Source organism: Nannospalax galili, unplaced genomic scaffold (assembly GCF_000622305.1).
Source record: "Nannospalax galili isolate Female #2095 unplaced genomic scaffold, S.galili_v1.0 scaffold678, whole genome shotgun sequence".
In the NCBI taxonomy this organism is placed as follows: domain Eukaryota; kingdom Metazoa; phylum Chordata; class Mammalia; order Rodentia; family Spalacidae; genus Nannospalax; species Nannospalax galili.
The window spans coordinates 485,251-509,352 of record NW_008341807.1 but is presented as its reverse complement, the minus strand read 5'-3'; the positions used below and the strand labels follow the sequence as shown (position 1 = coordinate 509,352).

The following is a 24,102-nucleotide window of genomic DNA, read 5'->3' as shown; positions in this document are numbered from 1 at the left end:
AGCCTCACTTGGTGATGGCTGACACAATCATACTTTCCACATCTTTTATGACCAAGTTATTTTACAACATTTAGAAACAACGTCTAAAAGCTGCCATTTGAGAAAAGACTTCTTTGCTTATGAATACGTGAAATGACCAAGCAGTACCCATTTAGCTTCTGAGTAGTCAGTATGAGAAACACAGGAAATCAAGAAAGTGGACTTAATGCAGCGTAGCACAGTTCATTAGGCTAAAGATCAATAGGTGATAAAAACAGGATCTGTCTACTAAGCCTAGTGTTTCTGGATTTTAAACCAGTTCTACAACAGTTATCTGTTAGTTCCATCTTCCTCCTACTAAGGAACAGTGACAGGGACAAAGACCGACTATCAAGCGACACTAAGATCTACAAAATAGAAAATCTGAATGTAGACCTTTCCTTCAGTGCCTACTCTGGCAATTCCAGGAGACCAAGGTGTTTGGCTGGTTCACAGTCCACCAGATAATACTAGCTGTTCATTGAAGCACTCTGCACATGGGTATTGAGTATGATCCTGATATGCACACAGCTACTTAAAAACAAAGGGAAACTGTGACACTGGTTGTTATAAGGATGTTCACAATTGCACTGTTAGAAAATTATGTACATGCTTAAGTAGAGGATTTCTAAAATTATAAAGCAAAAGTATGAAATAAAAGAGTGGTAAAATAAGACATGTAATGCAGAACATCCCGCCCCCCAGACTGCTGACCTGGAAATCACTATGTAGATCAGGCTGGCCTCAATCTCAGAGATTCGCCTGCCTCTGCCTCCCCAGCGCTGGGACTAAAGGCATGTGCAACCATGACTACCAGAATAAATTTATAGGATTCTATCACCATGCTAACATTTCTTAATATGAATCAGTAAAGAAAGAAGTTATAAATAGTATGTATAGCATAATTCCATTTATTAGGAATGATATACAGTCCTAAGTCTCTCTGTGCAAAAATAACTATAAGCAATAAATATTAGCACTGGTTAACATACAAAAATAGTGTTCTCAGACTGAATGATTATTTCTACTATAAATATGTTTCTTCAATAGGCAGCATGATGCTAACATACTAACTGTGTAAGACTTGCAAGCAACATTTTAGCATAACCCAAAATATATGCTAAAAATCTTGTCAAATGCCTTTCTCTTATTTAAATACATTAGGTTACTAGCATTTTTTTCTGATTCACGAAATAAGCATTATTCAGGAAAAACAAGTTCAGACTAATCAGGTATGGCATTCTTAATGTATTGGTCATTACTGGTGATCATCTTCTTTAATTTCTATATCCTCAAGAGTCCATTTTTCAACTAATCCATTTATTGACTGTCATGTTTACTAATCTAGAAATTAAATCATCTGACTTCACTGCTTTCAAAAGTTAAATGAGAGTTTTCTCATCTCCATACTTCTGTAACTGTTTACACCACAGTGAGCCTATCTCAAGTCAACCTAGCCAAACGGAGTATTCCAGAACCCTCTCTCTCAGTTACACCATATCCTCATCTGCCTTCAAGTTCCTCTTACCAATATTTATTCAAATTTTCTCATTCTAAAGGTTCTTTTTTAACTGAAAACATGGAAACAAAACCTAAGTGGAATAATGTCCCTGTAGCACTCAGATGTGCTCCTACACGTCCCCTGGTTCTTCTCATGTGAACACAGGTCGTGTGGCCTTAAGCTACACTGTGCGATATGGAAGGGAGGTAAAGAGCCAGCAAGAACGTTTAATAAAGACCCAACGTAGAAGAGCTTTGGAAAGAGAACCACCCGAAAAATCTGACATGAAGGCAGAAGGAAGACGGAGGGGAAACTGTGGACAAAGATGAGAACGTCTATGAGGAAAAACATCTATGTCACTGGCACTCACTTGCTGGGATAGCTAGACTTGTATTCTGACATCTTTCAAATAAAATGCACCTATCAGCAAAAAACAGGATGCACAGTAAATGTGGGGTTATGGATACATTTATCAGATGAAAGAATTTAAAAACTAGGAAGTAACAGAGAGACCGAGATAGTGACTTCAGGCAACAAATAAAATGTCATACATATTTGGGAAAATTAAATTTTCAATATAAAGAGTAAGAAAAGTTTTTACCTTACACTTAACACTATTCTTATATTTAAGTAAGCGCAGAAATATGTTTAAGGAAGAATGATTGATTCAATATGTATCTATACATTCTATAAGAACTAAAGGCAAATTTTAACATATTTAATTTATTGAGTGGATAAAAGATCAAAATATACACTGGGGCACAAGATCTGTGCCTGTTCTAAAATATTAAAAAATTAGAATCCCTTCCCCACTGCCCCAGGAGACTACTGACTTTTTTTGTAATTCTTCAGAGCACCTTAAACAGTAATCACAATATGAATTAGAGCAATGGTACAAAGCCCATAGTGACAGGCCAGAAACACCCTGGTTATAAATGACCAAGATTCACATAGTGAAGAAAGTACTCTGGTGAGGAAATTTATACACAAAACTACATAGTATCTAATTAACTCCCAAATGACAACCCCTCGTTTGGTACTTGTATATAAAAGGCACATGGTCAATCTTGGCTCCCATAAAACTTTTCAATAAGGACAAGAGGCAGCAGACAGGGATGTAAGAAAAATGCCTCCTAAAAGGTAAGTGCTTAAAAAAACAATTCCTCCAAATGTTAAAAGCCGTGAAACAGCCTAGGTCCAGAGTGGCACCTTGCTATGGCATGCTTACTTCCAAGCAGTGTACACACTCCCACTTTCTGCAGTACATGGGGGTCGATCAAAAGCCAGCATGTGTAACTAACACAAGGCTAGGCTCCCAACAGTGGCATCAGTATCTGTCTTCCAGAAATATCTGTTAACTGACAACAATGCTAGACACTGTACTACCAGAGGTCTCAGCAATACCACCATGATACATGTTTTTACATCTCAGTGAAGTTCGGAAGGGGCCCTCTGGGCTAACCTGTTTCTGGAGGAAGAGGAATAAGCTATGGAGAGATCAAAGAGAAAAGAGCAAAGAAGGACAGACCCACTGAACGGGTACCCTGTTTGGCATGGAAGAAGCCAGAGCAGTCTGCATCCCAATTCCCTATCCTCAAGTTGGGTAACCTCTTCAGAGGATGGTGTGATAAGAATAGGAGGTAGGAATTGGCTAGGCAGTTAGGGTAAAAAGACCCCAAAGAAATGTAGTTTCTTGGCTAAAAGTCAAAATGTCCTTGGGCCTCTTAGCAACATATTCTGTTCCAAAAGCCAAAAACGTCATAAGCATTTGGGAGCTCTTATATAATCCCTTAAAGATTTTAGGGTCACTTCTTCAGAGGGGGGAATGTTAGAGTAGCAAAAACAAGAAAGAGTACATGAAGTTATCAGAAAAAAGTGATGGGGAGATATGGGAGGAGTTGGAGGGGAGGGAGCGGGCATGGATTTGATCAAAACACCTTATATGCTTATATGCCTGTATGAAATTCTCAGTAAGTTTTTTTTTTTAATTTTTTTAAAAAAGGGCTAGAGAGATGGCTCAGTGGTTAAGAACACTGTTCTTGCAGAAGACCCAGGTTTGAATCCCAGTACCCACACAACAGCTAACAACTGTCCATAACTTCAGTTCCAGGGGATCCAACAGCCTCTTTTGACCTCACGGGCATTGCACAACACAGGTGCACTTAACTACATGCAGGCAATACACACATACACATAAAAATAATAATAAATAAAATAATAATAATAAAAGAGAGCAAGAGAAGAGGGAGGTCATGGTAGGTGAAGGCAGAGAGGACCACAAAGAAGGAAGGAAAACCAAATGCCATAGGCATCATGAAGGCAGAAGATGGAGGTGGCCCAGAGAACCTGTGAGCGGGGTGTTTCCCATTATAGAAGTAGGCTCAAAACGATGTCTCAGTCAAGACTGGATGGTGGTGGTGCTGGACAGGGCAAAGGCCTCTCAACCCCAAGCAGGACCAAACCTATAGCCTGTGTGTCAAGCAATCTGACCTCTGTAATTTAGAATTAAGAGGGAAAGCCTACAGGATTTCTTCATAAAGGTGACTCTTTTCAGAAGATTAAGTATTCAACGTTTACTGAACCAAAGAAATACTGTCTAGATCCCGTATTTGTTTGATATTACCAGCAGTAATATTTTTATATGCTAATGAGTATCTCTATTCTCCCTAATAAAAATAGATTCAAATAAAACAGTGAACATAGGACAATCCCTTTTCAGAGCTGTTTTAACCTACCTGAATTCACACACCCCCACTCCCACCCATTCCCACACACCCTCACACTCACCTAGCCTCACCACACACATCTGCTGTACTTGGTCTTTGGTTTAACTGACGCCCTATGTCCTTTTCACTCCCAAGCAAATGTGATCACAAGATTCAAGCACAACTGATGCTAAAACAGTAACACACAGGCCATTAGAGTTAGTATTTATTACCCACACTTTCAATTTGGGCTTCTCTTAATAGATATAATGTTTTCACTCAATCTACTACTATTTCTTCCCATTCATGTGTGAAATTTAATTTCCCCCTCTCCTTCCTGAAAACACAGAAGTTGAAGGATCATGGACCTAATTAATGGGTCAGGGGCCCATATCCTATTGGATCTGTTTGTGACGGCCTCATACCAATGCTATTTTCACCAGCATTCAGTCACGTAAGTGGTATTTTTGTGACAGAGCTCACAATTTCGAGTAATCGGCTATTCTACCCCAAAAGAAATATAACTTGATAGAATTTAGGGTGAAAACAAAATGTTTATTCATTTTTTAGCATTTTTTGTCCTTAAAAGCTCCAAAATATCAACAGTAGACTATTCTAAATTCACTAAGAAAGTAAAAGAAGGGGTCCATCTTGCATCTCCTCAGGCCTGTCCATCTCTGGTCTTACTCAGGTCTCTGTCACCACCCAGTGGACACCACAGTCTACTACAGGGTGGAGGTGAAATTCTGAGAGGCATTAACAGCTCTGTACCCAATAAGAAACATGTGATTGCATACAGTGCTCCAGGGTGCTCCCTTGGGAGCCTCTTTCTATTTTTAAATTGCAGCAGTACAATGTGTGCACTCAGACTGCTCCAATAGTTTTCGGTAAAAAACAGGGGACTGTTGGGGAAACGATTCCATTTTCTAGTTTTGTTATACCTTTCTGGACCAAATACTAAGTTCAACTAAGCTTTAAAATATACTGATTTACTTTTTACTTTTAGATTAAACTGGAATGATAAAGGAAACAGAAGGTAGCAATTACTCAAACACATTCCTCACTACATGCCCACTGAAGGAAGTTAAATCCAATAAATCCTGTGAAAGAACTTAATTTTAAAACCTGTACTTTTGTGTCTCCTTGAGCTTCACTTTAAACATAGATTGTCACGTGTATAGAACATCAGTTTACACTGTATAAACAAAAGTCAAAGTACAAACCTCCATAAAGCAGGATGTTCTAACATACAGTAAAACTGACATGTATGCAAACATGATACAAATGGCTTATAACTGCCCAAAATCTGTTCTGCATAAAGATTTTATTATCTCAAAAAAATCAGAACTTCATTCATAAAAGCTGTCTGCTGTATGCCTGGCACTGATTTGCACCAGGATACAGAAATGAGGTCAGGGCTCTCCAGAGAGGAATTGCATCCAAGAGGCACATAAACTAGCACAAGCATTCAAGCACTGGAAGTGAGACGATAAGGGCATGCATGAGCACTTGGTTCAGTTATAACACGCAGGTGATCAAATTCCACGGATCTGGGGAGCCTAGGGACAGACTATAAAGGCTTCAGGACGGTGATAATGTCTATGTCATGCGTAAAAACTGACAGCTTAAGTCAGAGGTAGTTAAAGAAAAATTAATGGATAAGGTTAGAGAACTGTTATGGCACTGTTGGAGAAGCATCTATACAAAGGCATATTAATGTTAAAGCCCCCCCGCGCCCTGTTTGGAATCAGACGTAGGATCAATTGAAATGCCTGTCATCTAGCTGCTGCATGATCCTGGGCAATCTTAAATTCAAGATTTCCTTGTCTAAAAACTATTAGTAATAATGATGACAAAATGACAATTATCCATGGTTCTACCAAATAAGAAATGGAAATAACATAGAATTTTATCAAGTTTAAAGGTCTCAAAAAAAAAAAAAAACATAATAAAGGGTAGACGTAAACAACAAAGAAATATAAAATGTACCTCCCCCTGCCCCCAAGAAGATGTGTTCCTCCTTGAGAAGGAAGACAGGGTTGTACACAGACAGCTAGAACCCAAGGCATCTGGACCTCCCCACAAAACCATCAAAAAGGGCACCAACCTGGAGAGAACAAAACACAAGTGGGGCAGCCTGGGGTCACTGCTAAGAATGCAAGAATCCTAGTACGTATGTCAACTAAGTATTTTCCCCCCCAAATTTACCAACATCTTTCAAAACACCTGAAGATCCAGAACTAAGCATGTAGAAGCTGAAAAGAATCAAGCGCATGATTAATCCCTCATTTTTTTCATTAGAAGATGGCATTTTATACGTGTGTGTGTATGTGTGTGATATGTAAGGATTTGGCCACTGTTGGCTTACTGTGCTAACTTACCATATGTAGATGAGTTGCTGATTTGAACTTTAATCCCAGCTCTCCAGAGGGAGAGGCAGAGGCAGAGGCAGGCGGATCTCTGTGAGTTCAAGGCCAGCCTGGTCTACATAGTGAGTTCCAGGACAGCTGGGGCTACAGGGAGGCCCTGTCTCAAAAAGACCAAAAAAAAAAAAACCTTTTGGTTTTAAACCTATGGATAGATAGGACTGGCACATTTAAGAATTTTAAAATTCAGCACAATCTACAGTGTGAACAGAGTTCTCGGCTGTTCTGTTTATTCTGTTTTGTGCTGCTGGGGTTTGAACACAGGGTCTTTGGGACTTTTAGGCAAATGTTCCACCATTGAGCTTCAGCCTCAGTAGTTAGGACTTAATTTTCTAACTAGAGAAGATCTGTTCCTAAATTGAAAAACTGACATGTTGAAGGGAAACTGGATATATTAAATTTATAAATACAATTTAAAACTTTCATAAGACTTTGTAAATAGAAACAAACATTAAAATTCGTTAGAAGAGAATATTAAAATTGCTGGATTTAAAAATACGACGCTAACTCTTGAAACTGAAACAATAACTATGGTTCTATAACTTTTTATTTCAACAAATCAAATACTAATTTTTAAACACCTTAATAAACCATGCATAGAAAATTGTTCTTGAAGATCAAAGTAAGACAGACAAAACAAAATACAGAAGAAAATGCATCAACAAATACACACCTCCTCCAAAGAGCTACTCAGGAAAAACCTGCGTCAATGAGAACATGAAGAGCACTGAGTGAAGACACTCTCACAACTCTCAAACTTTACTGGGACATCATCTAAAGTGCTGAGAGGGAAAGGAGGACGAAATGAAAAATATGTATGTAGGAAAATAATATTCCATGTTAACTAAAGGCTCTGGGTTTTCTCCCATAAACACTGGCCCTCCGTAGAAGGATCTGGCCACTCTGCATCACCTCTCCGGCTGGGTGAAGTGAGCAACACAAGAGCTGAGGGACCCCAGTTCAATTTGTCCTGTTCTGGGAGAGAAATGTTCCTAAGATGTGATGAAGCCAAAGAAATGCAAAACCTGACAATGAACTATACTGGAACTGGCTGGTTTCAGGACGTAGGAGCAGGTGGAAGGAGATCTGAAATGATTAAGGACTAGAGAGTGTTGACCATTTTACCATGATCTGAAATACAGAAAGAGAGAAAGCTTTTCAGAGCTGGGTAGAGAGATAATGGATTCAGGTTGTAGGATCTGAGGGGGAAGGCACATGAGGATGCCTATTCAAGAAAAAATAGGTTAGAACCAGAAGTGTCCAGGACAAAGATCTGAGATGAAAGTACAGATATGGAAATCTTTTGAGGATAAATGCGAACTGCCCACTTGTACGGAATAAGCAGCTTAAAAAAATTATTTTTTTTTATGTGTATGCGTGTATTGCCTACATGTAGGTAAGTGCACCCATGTTGTGCAATGCCCGTGGGGGACAGAAGAGGCTGTCGGATCCCCTGGGACTGGAGTTACAGACAGCTGTTAGCTGCCATGTGGGTGCTGGGATTCAAACCCGGGTCTTCTGCAAGAACAACCAGTGTTCTTAACCACTGAGCCATCTCTCCAGCCCCCAGAATAAGCAGTTTCAAACAGGTCATTTTAAAGATGAGCTCAAGAAGAGGGAGCAGTGAAGAGCGAAGGGAAGGAAGGAATGGTTAGACAGTTGTCTAGAGCCCAGCACGAAATAGTTCCCGATTGTGACACACTAAAAGCACTGCTGCAAGCAAGCACAAATGCCTTCCTTTCCTGCTCTAGTGAAAAAGACCACATAAAGGAGAAGATGCTTTATAGAAACAAGTAAAGTTCATTTCTATAAGCTTCTAAAAATCCCAAATGTGTGTGTGAGGGGGCAAACACATCAGAGCCAAATGCAATAAAATGCTTGCTTTCTAACAAGGTTTTTGTTTCCTATTTTCAGCTATTTAAATGTTAAAAGATCTCGATTGTTGTATACAGATTATAAGTGATAATGTCTAGCTAAACTGGCAGTCACAGTAGACCAACATAGGGTTTCTTATCTAACAGAGTGATTCACTAACAAAAGCTCTATCAAATGGCTTCACTTGAATAGAAGACAGTGAAAGAGAAATCAGGTGAAGAGGGAAAAGAATTAAGAATTTATTCTGCCTTTTCAGGAGCAACTATATAAACTATATACTACACGCATACACATAAAGTAATCGAAGAGCTGGTAAGAGAAAGCAAGCACCCGGGAGCTGTCCTGTGATCTCCACAGTGCACTGAACCATGGACTTCATCCCCACCCCCATTAACTAACAAATATATACATAAATAAATTTAATTAAAAAATTTAAAAAGCAATAGAAAAGCTAGCATTGCCCCAAGGGTGTGAGGTGAGCGGTTTGCCCTCAGTCTGCATTTTCCTCTCATTGGATTGATGACAACCACAGCTATGGTGAGCTGTCATGTCTGCAACACATCTTATCACTGATGGCCAGGTGTCACATAGGACAACAGGGGGTTGGAGTGGGTAACAGCCCCAGGAAGGATGCCTGGGTTCATTAAAGGGTCAGTAATATAATTAAAACTAAGATGTTCGTAGAACTTAATTTTTAGAAATTAAAAAGGAGCCCCCTCCCCGACTTGTCAAATCTTCGATCTTTAAGAGGGAAAATGGGTCTATAAGAGATACTAAAAATGTTTGAAACTGGAAAAACAAAGGCCAGCAGAACAGAATAAAACACCAAGATATAAGTTGATAAATCCACATGACTAGCTGTTTGGAAAACAAGCAAATCTGAGTTTCTCCGATAAACAAAAAGTAATTCCTAGATAAGCTAAGACTTGATCAGACTCAGTCATATCTCAATAAAGCTGCTAAAATTTTTAAGCACATAATTGGTTTGAGGAATTTGTTGGGGAGGTTGACGAAACTGTTCAAGGACTTACTGAGCCTGCCTAGATCAGGGAACTACTAACGCCCATGCGTTGTACAACTTAAACTGGTGAGTTACATTGTAGCTGTCTCAATAAAGACATTTCTTATTTTTCACTTAAAACTTTTTTTAAAGCATTAAAAAAAAAACTGTAAAAGTTATGAGAAATAGTTGCAAGGGGTGTTTGGAAGACGTCACATAGGTAAAGTCTTTGTATCAGACACAAAATTTTATCAGGCACAAAAGAAGCCATAGGGAAAAAAATGTGGAAAAGATCTGTAATACACAGTAAGCAAGCAAATCTCATTTGTGAGGAACTTGTACGCATATACCTACAACAACGGACAGAGAGTATACTGGGAGGTTCACAAACGATGACATAAAAATGCCCTTAAATATATAAGGATGCTAGACTTAAAATTCAAGGAATGTAAATCAAAACATCTACCCAACCACCAAAAATATTAAAAATCCCACAATACCATGTATTTGTGAAGACCCTGACATATGCTTTTGATGGGCATACAAAACCATGTAGTATGTAAGGAACCAAAGGAGTAACATATTTGTGTGTGTTTAAAAGGATGCCATGAAGCTTCTTGATGTTATTTAATTATCTTAGTGTTCCATATGTTGCCTACAATCTAAAGGTCCCCCTTTGGGACCAATGGCAAGACTAATGAGCAAATGCATTCTGAAAATCAATATTGCAATAGCAGAAACATAGAGGAAAGAGTATTGTGCTAGAAAATGCAGGGCAATCTTACCCATTCTCTCTTAACTGCCAATGTGACAGAAGCAGGATCTAGCCAGTGTTTCTGGTACGAGTTACTCATTCTTTTATCCCCAGCCAGTCTTTATCCCTGTGCTGGATAGCTTCAGTTGTCAACTTGACATACCTGGGTTGCGGGAACCTCAAATGACAACTTTCCTTCACTGAACTGGCCTGTGACCATGTCTATGAGAGCATTTTCTTGAATGTTGAGTGATGTGGGAGGTGCCCAGTCCACTGTGGGGGGTGCTACCCATTGGACGGTGATCCTGCGTTGTATAAGAAAGCAGGCTACAATGCACATGTGTTTCTAATCTCTATGTATCTGATTATTACTAGTCACAGTCGGTTACTTTCTGAGCTCCTTGGCCATCTGAGCATGGATATAAAGTCATCAGGTACATTTCAATGGTAATATTTTTCACATCTACTAATTATTAAGAAGCAAATTTTTATGCTTTGAAGAATTTTTTTTCTTTTTTATTTATTTATATACCCACTTCCCAGGTAGCACCCTCCCATACCGCCCCCCACTAGAGCCCTTACACTCTGATATCCCTGCTACTGTCTGCTGTGTTGTTGGCACCCCCAGCCATTCCCCACTACTTGCCCTTCTGGTGAATCTAGTCAGCCTATCTAGAGGTCTTTGTTTTAGGAGGGTCAGCTGTTCTTCATCTAGTGGTAATTAGTTGTCTATATTCCTTTGGATAAGACTGGGGTCTGCTGTTCATTGCCATCAACTCAAAAGAAGGTATCACTTGTCTGGCATTGTTGCTTGTTATATAGCCTTTAGCTATACATATGGACTCTTATGAAATCATGTTGGCCCATTTAATCTTTGGTTATACTTTCCTTTTGGGTGTTTAAGGCCATATAGTTGGTCCTAATAAACTGATTTATTTTTACTCTTAAGGCCATTTGAGCATCTGTTCCTCAGGGGTCACATGGGCTTTGGAAGAGCCCCTGGCTCCTTTCTTTTAGCAGTTCTGCCTGTGTGAAGATATGACAAAGATCCTGCTCAACCGTGGCTGGCTTCACTTGGAAGCATGGAGGAAATATTTCCTCTATGTGGACCCTCCTCTTTGTAGACTGGACACCGGTTCAAGCCCATCTGTACCTGATGACTTTATATCCATGCTCAGATGCCTAGAAGCTCAGAAAGTAACCAACTGTGACTAGTAATAATCAGATATTTAGAGATTAGAAATGCATGTGCAAACATCCAATGTCAATTGCATTGAAAAAGAATTTTTCTGTATGAAACTGTATTTTAATAATGAAATGGAGATCTTTTTTAAAGTTTAAAACCTCATTTAATTTTATGTCTTATAGGGGTTATACGGCATACAATATCGTATAACTGTATTGATTCAACTGTAAACCTAAAAATTTACAAGCAATTTTGAAAGAGATGCACCTTAGCTCTGGAAATTGTTATTGAATATGTCAATGCTGTTGTAATGAAATGCTTCTTCTAATTATATGGTTATTAAATAAATAATTTAAAAGTGTACGATTTTTAAGTATACTTTTTTTTTTTTTTCCTGTTCTTAACATGTACTGTTTTATATTGTAATATTAACATTAGCTCTTGGGGCTAAAAAATGGAAAGGTTATATTTAATAGTGATGTGTTTAGTGTGTCAAGTTGATAAGGGGTCAACTGTGCTGGACTGCCTCAGTTGTCAACTTGACACACCTGGGAAGAAGGATCCTCTTGGGGAATTTCCTCTTTGGACTGGCCTGTGGGCATATCTATGAAGCATTTTCTTGATTGCTGAGTGACGTGGGAGGCCCCAGCCCACTGTGAGTGGTACCACGTGGGGGCAGGTGGCCCCTGAATTGTATAAGAAAGCCAGCTGAGGGCTGGAGAGATGGCTCAGAGGTCAGATCTGGGTTCAATTCCCAGCACCCACATGGTGGCTAGTGGCTGTCTGTAACTCCAGTTCTGGGGGAGCTGATTCCCTCTTCTGACCTCCAAGGGCACTGCATGACACAGGTGTGACCTACCTACATGCAAACAATACACCCATACACATTAAATAAAGATAAATTAAAAAAAAAAAAGAGGACGAGCACAGGTCAGAGGAGCAAGCCAAGAAGCAACATTCCTCCATGATCAGTGCTTCAGCTCTTCCTCCAGATTCCTGCCCTGAGTTCCCTCAGTGGGAGATATAAGATAAAATAAATAAACCCTTTCCTCCACAAGTTGGTTTGGTCAGTGTTTTTTATCACAGCAATAGAAAGTAACTAGGACAACATCTAGCATCCTAGTGAAAAGATTTTTACAAACTACTACCACTACTACTAAAAAAACTAAGAACTATATCAAGAATTATTTTAGAGAGTAAATGAGAGTGTACCACATATGCCCCAAATGTAACATACAGTAACATTTTGAAAACTATCAGCTGTTAATTAGAACGTAAACAGCTATCATTTGATTCCATTGATTTCAAACTTTAACTCAGGCTTAAATAGTTCTACAGAGTGCATGTGTGTGTGCGTGTGTGTGTATATTTACACACACACGCACACACACATTTCTTTATGTGTATCTTTTACTAAAACTTGCCTTAGACTCTTTTTACATATACAAGACATTTAAAAATAAATGTTACAATAGGCACAGTATAGCAATCGCTGTTCCAAGTATATTTCCTGTTACAGGAAATAATTAGTAGAAAATGTGCATCATTACACTGAACAGGGAGGATTGACCTCACTTAGCAAAGGTGATGGTTTCCCAAGGCCTATGCTCAGACTCATTATTACTACAGTGAAGGGTTGTTTTCTCGTCAGTCCTTATGACCCCCAAACTCAGAAGTGCTGATTAAACCCCTCTCAATTAAATAAGTAAAAGCAGAGTGGCTTCGTCTTTACTGAAGGGGAAAACGACTACTCCATGAATATAATTCTGCTCCCTTTCTGCACAGTCTAGTCAGAGATGACATGAGATTAGAAAACAGCAAATCCAATTAGCATAAATAACGGACTGTTTTTACTTTTCACCCCTCATCCATGATCTTCTCCTTCCTTGGCCTCTTTCCATACCATCTTAAACTATAACAAAGGTGAAAAGGGAAAATGGCAAAAATATATTTTTTCAGGATATCATACACTGTCAAGTAATGTGGTCAAAACATCAGAAATAAAAAGTTCTTGTTGTAACCTTTCAGAACTGTCTTTAATCTCCCCGCCTGCATGGATCTTAAACCTCTAAAACTAACTGCTCCACTTACATTGTTATGGTTTGTATAAATTCTGTCTCTCAATTGTGTACCCCCAAAGCAAGAAAGATACTTCTCTTCAGCTTTTGAATCTACATCAAAGTTCCTACCAGAAAACTTAAAAACTGTAAAATGTTTTAAAGTAAATGCACAAAGCATGTGTTGCAAAGAGGCCTGCATTAGCAGTCAGAGACTGGACTCAGTCTCACACGTTTCTCTGCGACTCTGGAGCATCTGTGCCGGTTTCCTCATCTGGACACGGGTCTTTACTTGCTCTGTATTCAGTTTCAAAAAAGGAGATGATGAGAGTAAAATTGTTTGTTGTTAGACTAATTTAAATAACACCAGGGTTCTACAAATCAGTCAAATCTCTAAATTTAGGGAGGAATAATATAGTTGTTCTACTAGGAGAGGCACATTTAATCAACACATTTACTTGCTTTTTTGTAAAATAAGAAAGAAAAACCAGAAGACATGGGTTATTAAGTGAAAATCTCAGTGACAGGCTGGGATACCTCCATATGAGTTATTGGTCAGGGAGGCCTTATAGGCACCTAAAACAATACAGGCTATTGCCATTGCTCTTGGCTGCCCACCCCGACTACGTGGTTCCCACCAGTCACTCTGGGTGCAGGACATAGAGAAATCAACCTTGACTGACCAGGAAACTCTGTCTCTAGGTCATGTGCCAGAAGGTGCTATGCAGGCTGCTGGGAAAGAACTGACAACAATGGTCTTACCCAGCACTGGGCCCTGCATGCCTCAATACTGATATGCCTGGCAAAATATGCCCACTGGTGTAACACTGACACAACAGTTACAGGGGTAACCAACTGCTTTCTAATTGGATATGAAGCCTGATGTACAGGAGGGATTTCATGCCTAGAACTATTAAGTGTGATCCAAAGCCCATAAGTGGGGAGGTCACAGGCACCAAGGAGGAGCCTACTATATTGTTTTGCTAAAAGGTCACACTGTCAAACACCTTCTAAATATCTATGCTTATGCCCACAGACTAGTGTTGCTCTTCATTTTGGTCAGAGAAACTTCTTTTAGAGTGAATAATGAACATTCTGAGCAGAGGCTCAGAACTGGTCAAAGTGCTATGTATAAGTAACTGTGAGTGCTCAGCTGTGGATGAATCATCTAAATCAATCTCTGACTATCCAAGGTTCAGGGAACATCAAGGAAGAAGGGAAAAAATGTAAGAGCTGATGGGTGGGGAGAAGAGCTGCCAAATGCTGACTTCTGCAATGACACGGCTATTCTATATATCAGTAGCTGTGGTCACCTGCACAAGATCAAGCCAGTTAAAATTCCAGTGCAGATGGGAGAGGAGACTCAAGATTCCACCCCTTGTGGAGAGCTATTGGCAGTTGCTGGCTGCTAAAAGAGGGAGAGTCACGCTCCTTGGGGACATGGCCTCTAGCAGGCTGCCCCATACCCCAGCAGATGTCCCATACTCAGGCACACATGGGTAGCACTAAATGAGCTAGGGGTAATTAGCAACAACAACCAAGAGGAGGACATTAAGTTGGGAGAGGGTGAAGGGGCAACAGGGAGAGCTGGAGGGAGGTAGTGGTGGATGGGCATGATCAAAATACATTGCATAAATGTGTGAAAATTTCAAAGAATAAAGATTAAAAAGAAAAGAAAGAAAGAAAGAAAAAGAGAAAGAAGGAAAGAGAGAAAGAAAGAAAGAAAGAAAGAAAAAAAGAAAAAAAAAGAAAGAAAGAAAGCGAGCCATAAGCAGCTGGTAAGACACTGACATTATGTTATGGCAAGCATTATGCTTATACCTTGAAAAACAAATGGGGTATTTCTTACCAGGTTCAGGGAGATCTAATTTTGCCCGCTTTAGTTCTGTCATAGAAATCTGAAGTTGCTCTATTACAAAATCATCCTCGAAGAAAAATTCCTTTGCGAGAGTCTCCTGAAGAAACTCGACGAGTTCTTCCATAGACAATTTCATTAGATGTTCTGAGAAAGGATCAGAGAAATGCAAACGCTGAGTCAACAGTTCCTATTTAGGTTGAAAAGAAGATAAACTCTATTTGAGTGTAGTATGTTTTGAAAGTATATAAACACACACACACACACACACACACACACAACTTACATATGGTATTGTGAACATCACTAAAACTCAAAGGACAAAAATATTTTTTGACATTAGAAAAATAGGCTAATCTTACTGGGAAGGAAGACAGAAAGAGATATATAATCAAATTCTTTCTCATCAGTCATGTCTAGGCACTAAGCTCGCTCAGCAAGAGCGCCTAAGAGACATAACAGAGAAAGCTATCAGGAGGACAGGCGGCGTTTCTCCTTCACTGACCAGAAGCTCTAACCCACATTGGCAAATCTACTTTAACTCCTTACTAGTATTTCAAATTTTCCCTAAAAAATGGATTGTTAATTCTATTTGTGTTTTTTCTACTTGGCAAACTAGTTTTGTTAGAAAAAAGATCCAACTACAGACACAAAGAAATAAAAATCCACTAAGATTGAACTACCTAATCCCCTCCAAGCAGATGTGTATGTCTGTGCATGTGTATGTGTGTCAATTTACAAAACTAAGTTATGCTTTCCAGGTTCAACTTTCTTGCTTTATTCCTATTTAACTGTGTATAAATGGTATCTCTCACTCTATTTTAAAGCAACCAGGGAGAAATAAAGGGAGAAAAAAAGTATCTTGCTAGGTTCAGCTAGCTGTCAATTAAAGTATCCAGAAATAGAATTTTCTGCTTTATCCTTTGTTTTTATTTTTTACCTAGCAAGTGACAAACTAAAAAACTTACGGTATATCTCATGTCTTCATATAGGTATGCCACCATAGAATGATCAAATCAACATGACTGATATTTCCATCATCAAGTACACTTATTATTATGATGAAACCATTTAATATCTACTCTCTTTGCAACTTTAAGTATGTTATACATTACTATTCATTATGGTCACGAATCTATAACACATCTCTAGAATTTATTCTGCTTTAGTGAAACATAATAGTCCTTAGCCAACACCTCTCCCATTTCCTGTCCATCAACTACCATTCAGTTCTTGGTGCTTCATGTGGTGTCACAGGAAATTCACTTAAGTTTTAAGAGTGTTGCTTCCCCAAACAAGAAAAACAAAGTGGCAGGCAGATTTTTTTCCAGAGCTTATTTAGTCTAATGGTATACTGGCAAGTAAAGTAATTGCTGTGCTTAAGATTTATTTACAAAGGTTAGGGAAACATTTTTCTTGTCAAAACTGATCAAGGACAATATAAGTAAAACAATTTAAGAGAAAGTTGAGTGCTACAAAGAAGCATAACATTGTACTCCTAATTTTTCACTGTTCAGGGAACATTAAAATTATACACGTATAGCATACTTTTCTCTACTTGTAATCCATAAAGACAGAGTAATAAAGTAAAGAAAGGAAGGAGGAGAGGAAAAGAGATTTCGCCCAGTTCTCTTAGATAGAACTCTAAGCCCAGGAAGACAACTGCTTTGTTTTCAACTGCTTTGTTCTGGTGCTTTAGTCTGTGTTGGGCGAACACTGCGATTGAGGGAATGACAACACTTCTGGAACCTTTCCTTTCCTTGAAAAGAGGTTACAAATGTTATTTGTATTTTTTCTACTTGGGAAACTAGTTTTGTTAGAAAAAAATTCCAACTACAGATATAAAGAAATAAAAATTCACTGAGATTGAACTACCCAATACCCTACAAGTAGTTGTGCATGTTCAGGCAAAGGCATCTTGTGTTAGGTAGTCTCATACCTACGTGAAGTGTGGTTAGTCTGGCACTCCTTGTTCACTGTCTTTAAGATTGATCTACCCAATACCCTATACATCAGAACATCTAACATGTGCTTAAAACAAGGTCAAACACAGCAGAGAGATAAACTATAAACATGACCCCAGGCTCTCAACTAGTTTAAAATTTACTTGGTATGCCAAACAGATCACTCAAGAATAATGTAAGAGAGCAGGGTATATGATAAATAAAGTACAGTCTGGCCCAGATTGAAAGCACTACATGAAGTCGTATAGCTAGGAGTCACAAAGCTTAAGGCTGAAATAAGACTTTAAAGATAAATATGGTTCCTCATATTCAGATAGAAAACCTGTCATTTCTTGATTTTGAGCAAGGCCAAAAACATCATATTCACTGAAACTGAAGACTTAAAGCCCTTTAGAGGTTTTGTTTTGAAAACCTTGCTACATTTATGCAACTACAGAGACTGAATGTATTTGCCCCAGGAGTCATGATGGTCAAGCCCCACCCAGAGCTTATAGCTGGATGGTGTTCTCTCAATCTCTCTCTCTCTCTCTCTCTCTCTCTCTCTCGCTCGCTTGCTCTCGCTCTGTGTGTGTGTGTGTGTGTGTGTGTTTGTGTACGCCCCAACTAAAGAGACAATAATAGACATGTTTACTCTGGCCATTTACACACACACACACACACACACACACACACAGTTCTTTGCTCTCTCTGTCCTCATTATAAACCTGAGACTTACACCAGTGAATAGACTAAGGTGTCCCAGTGGAAACCAATACTTGAGAACGATATTAGTGACACAAACTGCATTCTACTAAGTATGAAAATGAAACTGATGTAAGAAAAAAAGAACCAAAAATCTTTCAATGTACTTAGCAGCTAATCATGAGAAAGAATCAATGAAAGTCAATTACCAAATGAAAATTCTCTTCTGCTTATTTTCAATATGTTCTTCAAAACTCACAGTTTTTAAAACTACTAAAATATAATAAAACATAAAGGAGGGCCAAGATATCAGAGTTAAAATAATCCTTGATTTTTATAGTCTTTACAGTCAAACATTTTCTTACTTCTGTGTAATTTCAAGATTGTGTAAGACATAGCAGTAAGGACTCGCTCTCCTTCAAAGATGTAGATATCCCATATTCTGAGGTTCAGTGTAAAGGGAGTCTGTGATTAAGAACAGAGCAAAACAGATGTAAGATTAACACGTCCCCTCACCTTGGATTTTTAATTTCACAATTGAGTTCTATAAAAAAATACTTACTCGATCAAGGAAACATTGAAAAAACCATTTCATTGTGTAAAAACTTGTGTAGATTTCTTGAGAATCCTAAAAAACAAACACCTCACAATTTCTGGGTCATAGCAAACAAAATGGCAATATAATACTAAAAGTTAGGAGAGTTGTTGGACGTGCAAAGCTAAGCACAAAATCACCCCATTATAAGTATTTTTCTTACTTTCTCTGCTTTTCTGTTCTTACTTTTAATCAATTTCTACTTCTCAGAATTACCCCAAGTATCAAGTCATCATAATAGGACTGTAACACATTTAGATTTTCATTAGCATATTTTACAGTGAACTGTTTCATTAAACTACTATCTTTTATAATAAAGCATATGTTCAGAAGGAACAAGTTTATATGATTCTTACAATGCTTTGTGTACAATTAAAAATTTGCGAATAATGGAGAAATCACACACCTGTAAAAACTGTATTATTTGTATTTATAAGGTTCATAGACATAATCTGAATCTGTGAATTAGGACTGTGTTAGGCAAACAATATTCAATTGTACAAATCCAATGTTCTTCAAACAACTACTCTGACTAGATAGTGACTGAAATGGACAACATAGTAAGTACATAAGGATGGGAACAGAGGCTGAATTTAACAACTACAGCTTTATTCCTGGGGTGAATGGCTGTAAGGACGGGGCACATCTACCTACCAAGTGTTGCTTAAGTTTGGACAGAAATTTATTCAGTATTTTTTCATGATGTTCTTGAAATCTCAAGAGTTTAGGAAAACCTTGGACAAAAAAGCCTAGAATAAAAACATAAAAACAGTATTTCAGAAACAATACCAACAAAACTCCCCAGTTAAAGAAATGTTAACATATTTACTTTGTAGCTAAAAACAAAAGAAAACAAAAGAACAGAAGAGAAGAGAAGACAACACAACACAACACAACACAACACATCACAACACAGTAATCAGGATGTTTTTCTTCCCACCATGAAAATAATTTTATCTAAATTTCGGGCAGTGAAACTTTTAGCTAGAATTTGTTTGCTCTAGCCTGTCTTTATCATTGTAGAATTGTTAAAGGAGACAAAGCATTTCTAAATTAGGAGGAAAGCTCTAACAGCAAAAGGAAATGGAAACTGAACCCATTTATCAAGAGTATTTTCTCTGATGATGCTGGGCCATATTTTAAATACTACAATGTTTCTAGGCTATTTGAATCTTAACTATCATTTTGATTTACTGTCAGCACACTACACAGTTTATTATATTTTTAATTTACACTAACAATTTCACTACAATCCCATTCCATAAGTTTTTTTTAACCATTTCAAAATTCTTTCCACATGCTATACTACCATCAGCTACTATAAACATTCAGGCACTATGCTATATAAAAATTATATCCCAACCAATTATACATTATAATCTATGGGATTTTTAGGAAGTGACTAATTATAAATAGTAAGTTAGTATTAATTTGAACATTTAACTCATTAAACATAACAACCATTTTTATTCATAGATTTCCTTTCAGACATTTATACAACTGCTTCCAGGAGCATATACTCAACAGACTTATTTCTCCCCATTAATCCTTCCTAACCCCCAATCTGGAGGATTTTAATAGACAGTCTTTGTTTAAAAGCCTGGTGGAATGGATGTCATACCCACTCTTCTTGAACAGTCATGCTTCACATTAGCTCATTAAATTGTCTATTAGATTTAGTGAAACTTATTTTGCTTTGTTTAATTTATTAGCCTCACAGATTTATTTAATCTAAGAGCCCCCCCCCCAGAACATGTGATTTAAAAAAGAAATGGATTTCAAAAACCTAAGGAACACATTATGAAACACTGCTTTTACAATCTATTGGGAAGAACTACTTTTTAAACTTGTTTTCAGTTTTTGAAGACGTGTGCAAACATTTCCAAAGATAAAGATTCTGTCCGTCACTTAGTAATATTTTTTGCAGTCTAATAATTTTATTTAAAAACATCTATAATACTCTATCTAGTGCCACATTCAAGGTCAATTTGATAGAAACCAGGAAGTTAGAAAAATAGCAAGAAAACTCTAATTTTTTAAAAAGTTAATGCATTTCAGTAATAACTAGCTCAAACTTATTAGAAGTATCTAACATGGGGCTGGAGAGTTGGCTCAGCGGTTAAGAGCACTGATTGGTCTTACAGAGAATCAAGGTTTGATTCCCAGCACCCACATGGTGGCTATCAACCATCCAGAACTCCAGTTCCAGGCCAGGGGAATCCAATACCTTCTTCTGACCTCTAGAGGCACTGCACAAGGGTGTACTTACACACATGCAGGCAATACATTCATACATAAAATAAAATTTAAAAATAATAAATGAGAGCTGGAGAGATGGCTTAGCAGTTAAGAGCCATCTGATTGCTCTTGCAGAGGACCTGGGTTCGATTCCCAGCACCCAAACGGCAGCTATAAACCGACCTTGACTCCAGTTCCAGGGGAATCCAAAGCCCTCTTCTGACCTCTGCGGCACTGCACGGCACTGGTGCACTCACATAAATGCAGGCAATACACTCATACACATAAAATATAAAAAAATTATAAATGAAGGAGATCTTAGCAGACCGCCAGAGTACCTGTTCTGGCCTCCCTCTGGCATACGGGCAGAGAACTAAGGGGACTGCCTGAGAGAGCCTGGATCCTGCCTCCTAATCAGGCCATACCCAACTCCCTAATTGGAATTACATGAGGCCCCTCCCAAAGTCCTTGGGCAGACCTCTGCCCTTTGGTAAGATATGGCTGAGATCTTAGCAGACTGCCTGAGAGGGCCGTGTCCAACCTCCATAGGTGTAGTGGCTGAGATCTCAGCAGACAGCCAGAGAGTGCCTGTTCTGGCCTTCCTCTGGCATAGGCACTGAGAACTCAGCAGATTGCCTGAGTCTGAAAACTGGCCTCCTCTTAGGGAACTTCTCAAATTTTGCTCCTGCTACTAGGGGTCCAAACCTTAGAAGGAAGCCTGAGTGTACCTCACTGGAACCTGACTTGGGCTTCTGTGGGAGCTCTTGAGTAGCTTATCTGAAGCCATCAGTTCCCTCCAAAATAAAACCTGAGAGACCCTGAAAACCGGACCAACCAGCTGTACATAACCAACAAGAAAAGGACCAAGGCATACCAATAATACAAACAGAAGCAAACGTCAACTTAATTTTCATATCAGAATCACAAACAACGAAAGAATCCACATGCCAAAACCACAATGAAAGAATAATAAAATTGAAATACAAAACACTGTGTCCCCACCAAACTCCACCAATCCTGTGGAAGATTTCTACAAGGAGAACCCCCTAGAGATAGCTCAGGACACTGAATTTAAAATAGCAGTCATAAGCATGATCAAGGAATTCAATGAATTTAAAGAACACATGAACAAACAAATCAAAGAACTAAAAGAAAACACGGATGAACTTCTGAATAAATTCACAAAAGAGAAACACTGAAGAAAACTCAGGCAGAAATGAAGAAGGAAGTGAAAAACTCAGTAAGTCAACCTGAAACAACAGGGGAAAGCCTCACAGCTAGAATGAATGAAATGGAAAACAGAATATTGACACTGGAGGATAAACTTGTAGAGCTGGACCACTCAAGCAAAGACTATGAAAAATTTTTAAAAACACAGGAATGGAATATGCAGGAGATGTGGGACACCATGAAAAGACCAAATCTACGTATCATAGGCATAGAGGAAGGAGAAAAATTTCAGGAAAATGGTATTAACCAGATCTTTTTTTAAAAATATTTTAATTATTTATTATTTTATGTGTACTTGTGTATTGCCTGCATGTAGATAAATGCACCTGTGTCATGCAATGCCCGCGGAGAACAGAAGAGGCTGTCGGATCTCCTGGAACTGGAGTTATGGACAGTTGTTAGCTGCCATGTGGGTGCTAGGATTCAAACCGGGGTCTTCTGCAAGAACAACCAGAGTTCTTAACTGCTGCACCATCTCTCCAGCCCCTTGACCAGATCTTAAACAAGACTGTAGAAGAGAATTTCCCCAAATTAAGGAACAACAGCCCCATACAAATACAAGAAACACATAGAATACCAAATAGACAGGATCAGAAAAGAAACTCCCCACGGCATATCATAGAAAAAATACTAAGTGTACAGAAAAAAGAGAGAATACTGAAAGCAGCAAAAGAAAAACAAGTCACATATAAAGGAAAGCCCATCAAAATTACAGCTGACTTATCAATGCAAACTATGAAAGAAAAGCCTGGACCAAGGTATTTCCAGTTCTAAATGACAAACGATGCCAGCCCAGAATAATCTACCTAGCAAAAATGTCTATCACAGTTGAGGGGGAAAGAAAAATCTTCCATGACATGAACAGCCTGAAAGAACACAAATCCACAAAACCAGCCCTTCAAAGAACACCTGAAGCCATACAGAGAGCAGAGAAAGGAACAACAACACACCAAGGGCAACGAAAGAAAACAAAGGTGTAATCGAGGAAACACAAAATTACACAGAGAACACAAACAGCAATCAAAAAGATGGCAACCAATACACAGCTTTCAATAGTAACAAAAGACACAGGCTAGGGGCTGGAGAGATGGCTAAGCAGTTAAGAGCACTGACTGCTCTTGTAGGGGACCCGGGTTTGATTCCCAGCACCCACGTGGAGGCTACGAATCGTCCTTAACTCCAGTTCCAGGGAAATCCAAAGCCCTCTTCTGACCTCTGCAGCATTGCATGACATGGGTACACTCACATACATGCAGGCAATACACTCATACACATAAAATAAAAATATTAAAAAAAAAAAAGACACAGGCTAAGTGAATGGACTAAGAAACAAAATCCATCCTTTTGCTGTCAGCAAGAAACCCATCTCACCTTCAAGGACAGTCACTACCTTAAGGTGAAAAGATGGAAAAGAATATTCCAAGAAAATGTCTCTAAGAAATAAGCAGGGGTTGCAATTCTAATATCTGATAAAATAGACTCCAAACAAAAACTAATCAGAAGAGATAAAGAAGGTCACTTCATTCTGATCAAAGGAACAATTAACCAAGAAGATATAGAAGATATTAAAATCCTGAACATATATGCAAACTCTGGTGCACCCAAATTCATAAAAACAACACTACTGGACTTTAAGACACGGATTAACCCCAACCCAGTAATAGTAGGGGACTTCAATACCCCTCTGTCTCCATTAGATAGGTCAATGGCATTACACAGGTCAATTGGACAAAGAATAAACAGAGAGACAGCTGAATTAAATGATATCATAATCTATCAAATGGGCCTAACAGACACCTACCGAACATTCCACCCAAGCAGTAAAGAATACACTTTCTATTCAGCACCCCATGGAACTTTTTCAAAAATTGACCACATACTGGAGCACAAAACAAACCTCAACAATACAAGAAAAACTGAAATAATTCCATACAGTCTATTGGACCACAATGCAATAAAGCTCAAAATCAACACTGGACAAAGCCCTAGTCACTATATGAACTTGTGGTGATTGAAA

General features: G+C 38.5%; 1 protein-coding gene across 2 annotated transcripts in view; it reads right to left on the bottom strand.

The window, feature by feature from the left end:
• The window catches only part of Usp6nl (USP6 N-terminal like), a 149,555-nt gene that overhangs the window by 3,806 nt on the left and 121,647 nt on the right, over positions 1-24,102 (bottom strand). For both annotated transcript variants that reach the window (XM_029565535.1, XM_008837313.3), the window contains 4 exons: positions 19,272-19,366; positions 18,585-18,650; positions 18,388-18,487; positions 15,372-15,524 (listed from right to left, as the gene is read on the bottom strand). In XM_029565535.1, coding sequence (XP_029421395.1) covers positions 15,372-15,524; positions 18,388-18,487; positions 18,585-18,650; positions 19,272-19,366 — 414 coding nt within the window. The remainder of the gene's footprint in view (positions 1-15,371; positions 15,525-18,387; positions 18,488-18,584; positions 18,651-19,271; positions 19,367-24,102) is intronic.